Source organism: Hipposideros armiger, unplaced genomic scaffold, assembly GCF_001890085.2.
Source record: "Hipposideros armiger isolate ML-2016 unplaced genomic scaffold, ASM189008v1 scaffold_232, whole genome shotgun sequence".
Taxonomy (NCBI): Eukaryota; Metazoa; Chordata; class Mammalia; order Chiroptera; family Hipposideridae; genus Hipposideros; species Hipposideros armiger.
In genome coordinates, this window is record NW_017731582.1 from 1,993,070 (window position 1) to 2,001,074 (window position 8,005).

Sequence of the window (8,005 nt, forward strand, 5' to 3'; positions counted from 1 at the left end):
CTGAGCTGCCAACAGGTGGCAGGATGGCTCAGCTAATAATAATTTAAAAAAGCAAATAAAATAAACCACATGTTTAGTATAATGCACTTCAGTTTTTGCACTTCAGGCTTTCCTAACCGTGGATTGAACTGCTGTTTGCAAAGGCCTGGACCAGGTATACTGGGAGATGTAAAATATAAGCTGCTGCACACTGTGGTGGTTCATTTCATGTGTCACGGGGCCACGGGGCACCCAGAGAGTTGGTCAGACATTCTGGGTGTTTCTGTGAGAGTGTTTTTGGATGAGTTTAACATTTACATTGATAAATCAGATGGCTCTCCCTAATGTGGTGAGCCTTACCCAATCAGTTGAAGGGCTGACTAGCACAAAAGGCTGACCCTCCAAATAAGAGGGAATTCCTCCTACCTCACTGCTTTCAAACTGGGACATCGGTTTTTATCCTGCCTTTGGACTCACTGAAACATCAGCTCCTCCTGTGCCTTAAGCCTGCTGATCTCTGGACTGGACCTACATCACCGGCTCTCCTGGTTCACAGACCTTCAGGCTTGGACTGGATTTACATCGATGGCCCTCCTTGCTACCCTGCTTGCCAAGTCAGATTTGGGAACTTGTTATTCTTCATAATCACATGAACCAATTCCGTATTATAAATCTCATTTTTATATATGTATGCACATATGTATTCATATATACGTACACACTGTCTGTCCTGCTTCTCTGGGGAACCCTGACTAATACACATGCCCTCAAGGAGTTTAGGACATAAAGAGGAGACAGCTCCGAGAAGAGACTGAGGATGTTCACAACTGACTAGGAGAGCGCCACATTTAGGAACGTGGGCTACAGGGTCAGACAGACACACCTGGACTCCGGTTCTGGCTCCATTCATCAGCTCTGTAATTATGGACCCATCTCTTGATCTCTCAGCCCTGCCTTTCTCATCTTCAACATGCGGCTTCAGTACAGTGGCTCATATAAAGCATTTAATACAGTACCTGGCAATAATAAATAGTGGTTTTAAAAATGAGTATGAATTCAAATATAAAACATGTTGAGCAAGAGCACCCTTTTTGCAAATATGTTCTTAGGGTGAGCTGTTCTGGTTGAAGGAGGGAGGGAAGTCAGAGCCCCTCCCTCTTGTCCTGACCTGCTTACAGCAGCCCCTGAGATGGCACGCCAGGGTCCGTGGCTGACTGTGAAACCTACTGGCAGAGACTCTGTGGCCAGGAGGTATAACAGAATCATCATAGAGAGCAGGACGCAGCTGTTTGTCACGTCCCTCAATTTATTTTGTTTTTAAGATGCAATATTCTTCATCTTCTTTCTGTGGTAGTGCTATGAACTGAACGTGTTTTCCCAAAATTCATATGTGGAAGCTCTAGTCCCCAGTGTGATGGGGCACTTGAGAGAATTAGGGTTAGATTAAGTCATGAGGGGAGGGCTCTTAGGATGGAATTAATGCCCTTACAAAGAGATGAGACATGGGAACCTCCTCTCTGCCGTGTGAGGCTATGGCAAGAAGGCGGCTGTCCGCAAACCAAGGAGAGAGTCTACCAGACACCAGATCTGCCAACACCTTGAACTTTGCAGCCTCCAGAACTGGGAGAAATAAATGTTTGTTGTTTAAGCCACCCAGCCTTCAATATTTTGTTACAGCAGCCCAAACTGACCGACTGTGACAGCTAATCTAAAAATACCAGCGTCTCATTTTAACAACTTCAGCAGCTTTCCAACTGGTTGCCCCAGATGTCATCTGACAATTCTCCCCTTGTAACCATGGATAGTCTTCTCAAAAATAAAAATGATTCTGTCAAATGATAAAAAATTTTTGTTAGCCTCTCATTGCTCTTAGGATAAAATCAAAACTTGTAAGTCTGTCTTTATTTCCCTACATCTGCTTCTCCATCCTTTCTCCCGCCACTCTGCCTCATACTGGGCTTCTCAGCTCCTCACAGATGCACTGTGCTCGCCCCCATCCAGGCCTCTATACACATGTCCCCTCAGCTTAAACACCTCTTCTCCTTTGCCTTAATTCCTGTTCATCAGGCTCAGCTTAAATGTCATTAATGGGGCTGCCCTAATTTCTTACATTGGTACAAGTCTGCTGTATTCTCCTAGAGCACCTGCTGTATTCTTCCCTCTACACTTTACTGTAATATTTAATTCCTCTCTCGGCTCAGTACAGAGTAGATTCTTTGAGGGTGAAGGCTTTGTCTGTTTTTTAAGTGTCGTTTCACCAGCCCCCAGCACCATGTCTGGCATATGTTAGATGCTTCATGTTTGGTTATTGGATGACTGCCTTTCCCAAGAAGACTGTGCGTCAGTAATATGTGGGTTTGTAGCCAGTATTGCAGTTTATAGTGCAGCTAAATAGAAGGATTTATCTTGCATTTTTAATTTTTTTTTTTCCTTCTTGTGAACTTTGTAAATTTCAGGCCTGCCGAGGGGCCCAGACAGCTGCAGCCGCAGCTCCCCGAATCAAGAAATTTGCCATCTACCGGTGGGACCCAGACAAGACTGGAGATAAACCTCATATGCAAACTTATGAGATTGATTTGAATAAGTGAGTATCTCTCTGAAAGCTAGGTATTTGATAAGTAAAGGTGAGCTCCTCATCTGATTCAGGGGCAGGCTTTCCACATCGTTGGGAGATTTAAAAACACATTATCTAGTGACTGAAATTTATCATCTCTTTTTAAAATAAGAATGAGGTAGGTGCCTGAATCAGGAAGATCATGCCAAAAAGAATAACTTATAAAATATCTTCTCTTCCCCTAAATTAAAGTATGACAAATTTCTAGGAAGAATGGTAGACTTGGCTTTATGCATAATATTTGAAGTCATTTAACACATTATCAATTTAAATAACAATGCTTTTGTGTTAATTTTGTATATCTGGATATATGTATTCTATAATGATAAACATGGATGAAATGCTGATAGGACAAGATAGGGATGTACATAAAATATTCAAAACTATCTGTACCTATGTGTTAGTTTTCTATTTATGTCATAACAAATAACCACAAACTTAGTGGCTTGAAAAAGCACAGATACATTTATTATCTTAGAGTTCTGTAGATTAGAAGTCTAATAAAGGTCTCTTCAGACTAAAATCAAGATGTCAGCAGGCTGTGTTCCTTTCTGGAACTCAGGGAAAATCCATTTTCTGTTCTTCGGGCTGTTGGCAGAATTCAGTTTCCCGTGGCTGTAAGACCAAGATCTCTATTTTTTTTGTCAGCTATGAGCTGAGGGCCATTCCCAGCTTTTAGAGCCTGCCACAGCCCTTGGCTTGGAGTTCCCATCTTCAAAGCCAGCAATAGCAGGTCGAGTCCTTCACATCATACCTGGAACTCTTCTTTCATCATCTTCACTTGTAAGGCTCTCCAGGTAACCAAAGGCGATAAGACCCAAAGGGTCCTCTTTTGTTATAAATAACATTTTATTTTTGTCAGCTCCTAAAATAGCTCCAGATAAACAATAAAGGAGGTGAAATGGGTATCTTTTATTCATAACAAGCCCCTCTCAACCACACTGGAGTTGATGTTAATGAGGTGAGTTTTAGAGAGCCCCTTGATAACCATGGGATGGGAACTGGTTGCTAGGGGAAGCAACCCTGTTATTAGAGGGTTGGAACTTTCAGCCCCACCCCTGACCTCCTGGGAGGGGTGAGAGGCTAGAAGTAGAATCACTCACCAATGGCCAGTGATGTCATCAATTGTGCCTAAGTAATGAAGCCTCCAGAAAAATTCCTGAAGTGGGGGGTTCAGAGAGCTTGGGTCGGTAAACTCATGGAGGTGCTAGGAGGGCAGCCTGCCTGGAGGGGGCGTGGAACCACTGCCCCACTTCCCACATACCTTGCCCTGTGCCTTTGGCTGCTCCAGAATTAACATTCTCTTATAATAAACCAGCAGTCTAGGAAGCAAACTGTTTTTCTGAATTCTGTGAGCCGCTGTAGCAAATTATCAAGCCCCAGGAGGGGGCCATGAGAACCTCCCATTTATAGCCGATTGGTGAGAAGCACAGGTGACAACCTGGTCTTGCAGTTGGCATCTGAGGGGGCAGCAGGGTAGTCTTGTGGGACAGCCCTTAACCTCTGGCATCTGATGCTATCTCCAGGTAGATAGTGTCAGACTTGAGTTACATGGTGGGACACCCAGCTGATGTGCAGAATGGCTTAGTATGGGGAAAACACCCATATATTTAGTGACCAGAGTGTCAGAAGTGAAGTATTGGAAGTGAGTATTATAAGATGATAGGCCCAGATCTTTAAAAAAATTCCCAGGACCTCAGTAAACCGAGAAAGAACATGGACAGACTGAGTCTATAGAATTACAGTAATGCCTTGGTTTGTGAGCCTAATTCGTTCTGGAAACAAACTACTCATATTGTAAGACATCACTCGTTTACCACGTTTAAGTGTATTTGAAGTGTTCGCTCGTCTTGCGGAACACTTCCAAACCAAGTAACTCGTAATCCAAGGTTTTACTGTAGTCCACTAGAATAAACGCTTCTGTGGGGAGGAATTGTCATCTGTTCTGTTCCCAGCGCCTAGAACAGAACCTGGCACAGAGAAGACTTGGAATAAATAAGTGGTGAGTGAAGAAAAATTAATGAATTTATGACAAATACTTGGGCCTGCCGAGTGGCGCGATGGTTAAGAACTCGCTTGGGATGCCAGAGGGCCCCGGTTCGGATCCCACATATGAGGGCCAGTGACACTGCCCTCTACAGCTAAGATGCTGAACAACGGCTCAACCTGGAGGTGGGCTGCCGTGAGTCGCCGGCGACGGTGTAGGCTGCAGCCCCTGCGGCAGTGGGTTGCCATGGGCTACCGTGTGTGGCCAGCAGCCAGCGTGAGCGGCCAGCAGCCGCAGTGAGCGGCCGTCCAGAAGCCGGCGACTGATCTGCCTCACCCGGGAAGAGCGCAATGATGGTGCCAACTTGGGCCAGTGAAGCGATGTCCTCCACAACTAGATTGAAGAACAAAACGACAGCAACTTGTCTGTCCCCCTTCCCCCAATTCCCCAGCACTGTTCCCATCCCCCCAATTCACCAATAAAAATCTTTAAAATATATATATATATATTATAAAAAAAAAATACTCAACCACTGTAGTATTCAAAGATGTCAAAGTCAGACACTGACAATAATAACATTTCTCCATTCTCAGAATTGCAGAGGTTTTTAAAGATTCCAGTTCCCAGTGTTAGCAAAGGTACAGTGAAAAGGGTGTTTGCATATTGCTGATGTGGATAATGCAGACGCGTTAACCTTACTGTGGTGATGGTTTCACAGTGTGTGCATATATCAAATTACCATGTCGTACACCTTAAATGTACATGATGTTATTTGTCAGTTTTATCTCTATAAAGCTGGCAGCGGGAGAAATACAGATAATGCTAAAGGATGTTTGGGGAAGGCGCATTTTTTTTAAAATCCCATGCATAGAAAAATACTGAGAGGGATGGGGGTGGCAACCGGGAAATAGATATCTTGATCACGTATCTATCTGTGTGGCGGGTACTATGAAAATCGCATGTTTTTATTTGATCTTCATAATGATCCTGTGGTACAAATATTAACTCCATTTTACAGATAAAGAAACTGAGGCTCAGAGAGCATAAGTCATTTCCATAGTCACAGCCTCTGCATGAGGATAATCATAGTTAAACTGAATATACATGAGACACTGCTCTATTTCATTTCCTGGTGTATTCACTCACCTGCGATAGCCCTGTGAGACGTAGGTGTTCCTCTCTGTGCTTTATACATGGGAGGCTGATGAAGTGATTTGCCTGTAACCTAGTAAGCACCCAAGCCAAGGTTCACACCAGTCTCTCCATGCCAGGCCTCCAAGCCCAGGGCTGCTCCCCTGCCACCACGTCACTGCCCCCACGTGCGTGGAACACCCGGTGCTGTGGATTAGGGAACTGCGGTTGATTCATTTTCTTTTATCCACTGCACCCCATTTTCTGTCATGGCTAAGCATTATTATTATTAACTAGGCATTTAAAGCTACTTATTGTCGGATCCGAAAATTTGAAATACACTATTTGGGAAAGCTTTGCAGGGAGCTTCAGAAGAAAAGAACAACCGCCAGCATATGGAAGTTGTTTCCTACCCTAAATACTTTTTTAGCTTTTCATGTCCTAGAAATGTATATGCAGTGTGGTCATCAAAACAGAACCCCTAAAAAAAAAAAGAGTACTTAAAATGTGTAAGAATGAGCAAAATTAAAACTATGGGGGAATTCTGAATGTGACCTAAGAAAGCCAAATGGATAAGAACAGCTAATATATAACATAGGCAGATGTCTCATCATATTATGCTAAAAGTATAGGGAGATTGAACGTCACATACGTAAATGTGACCAGGATTTTGTTGTTTTTGGTTTTGGCTAGATGTGGTCCTATGGTGTTGGATGCTTTAATCAAGATTAAGAATGAAATTGATTCTACCTTGACCTTCCGACGATCATGCAGAGAAGGTAAGCGTTTCCTTCCCTGTTAGGTTCCAGACACTTAGGTCCTGGTTCCCAGAAGAGGGCTGGGCTGGCGCGAACTGACAGAAATAACTAGAGAACAGCTGCAGAGCTCTGCCAGGTGACCTTGCTGTACAGTGCACTTCCTCTTCTTGGGTAAATGTGTCAGACATTTGAACTGTGGTACGGGTACGAGATCTAGTTTCTGAGTTTACTTCCCTTCGGGAGCTTTCTGTCACATGGCTGCTGCATCTGGTTGTCCCCGAGAGCTGCTGCTACCCTCAAGGACTAGCTCAGGTACCTAGCTGGCCACCTCTGCACTGCTGAGCTCCTATATTAGGGGCCAGTGGAGAGTGGCCAGCTGGTGCTTCTGCACACTTCACATTTGTCCAACAGGGGAGGCCTGCGTGCCCACCTCCAGCTCCCAGCATTACGTGTGCAGAGAGCAGGTACTCAGTAGGAATGTTCTGGATGGGAACAGCGTTTCCCACTGTGCTCCTGGTGCCACATGCGCTGACTTAAGGCAGTGTGCAGACCAACATCTTTTACTTTAATAGCTATGTATGTATTTTACATATTCCAAAAATATATAATTATTGATAGTGTAACAGTGATATAAATGGTTTTTTAATATTAATGTCAGTAAAAATGATTTATTTAAAGAAAACTCCTAAATAATCGCTCAAGTGGTGGTACTCAGATGTGGCAAAAACCACACAGGGGTGCTGTGAAGGTAACTGGCCCCAATGGCCATGGAGCACGTCTGTGTGCCAGGCTCCATTCTGTGCACGTTGTGTGAAATAGGTGCAGTTATTATTTACACTCAATGTACAGATGAAGAAACTGAGGCCCAAGGAGGTTACGGGACTTCCCAAAGGACACAACACATGGATGGTGAGCTGGGATCAGCGGAGTTGTTAGATTCCAGAACTACGCTCTTAGGCAGTGCAGTCTGGTCAGGCCTGGAAAACTTGGGATAAAACCAAAACAGAGCGTAGCTTGGGCCAAGACCAAGGACTGGGGTTGAACTTTCTTCCTAAAATAACCTCCCATAAAAGGAGAAGTCACTGTAGATATTGGCCCATTGCATTTTCTGTTCGTTCTGCTGTGTGTGTCAAGCATTGAAAGTCCTATTTCAAAGACATCTGTTTTGATTCAGCTAATCTTACAGGATTGCATTTAATGCAGCCAATGCTGACAGATATTATGATAGTTTAGCTGAGTCCTGCTGTTCAGGGAATATTCTGCTGTAATTAAACACCAACTTTCCCCACAGAAATCCTGGCAACACAGGAAATAGAGATGCTTTTTAGTAACCTTGCCCCAGAAGACTCTTTCAGAGCCAAGAACATAAGGTGTGGCCCACCTGGACTAAAATATATGAGGCAGAATGATATTAACTGCCACCCCTTTTTGTTCCCTTACTGTCTAAGAGAATTTCCAGGAGAGCCTTTTTAAGCGAAGGTTCATTGGATTCTTTTTTTTTTTTTTAAGATTTTTATTGGGGAATTGGGGGAAGGG

The 8,005-nt window shown here is 43.8% G+C and overlaps 1 protein-coding gene across 2 annotated transcripts in view; it reads left to right on the forward strand.

Annotated features, from left to right (window-relative positions):
• SDHB (succinate dehydrogenase complex iron sulfur subunit B) overlaps positions 1-8,005 on the forward strand; it is a 25,686-nt gene that overhangs the window by 10,088 nt on the left and 7,593 nt on the right. For both annotated transcript variants that reach the window (XM_019654908.1, XM_019654909.1), the window contains exons 2-3: positions 2,436-2,563; positions 6,405-6,490. In XM_019654908.1, the coding sequence (XP_019510453.1) occupies positions 2,436-2,563; positions 6,405-6,490 (214 nt within the window). The remainder of the gene's footprint in view (positions 1-2,435; positions 2,564-6,404; positions 6,491-8,005) is intronic.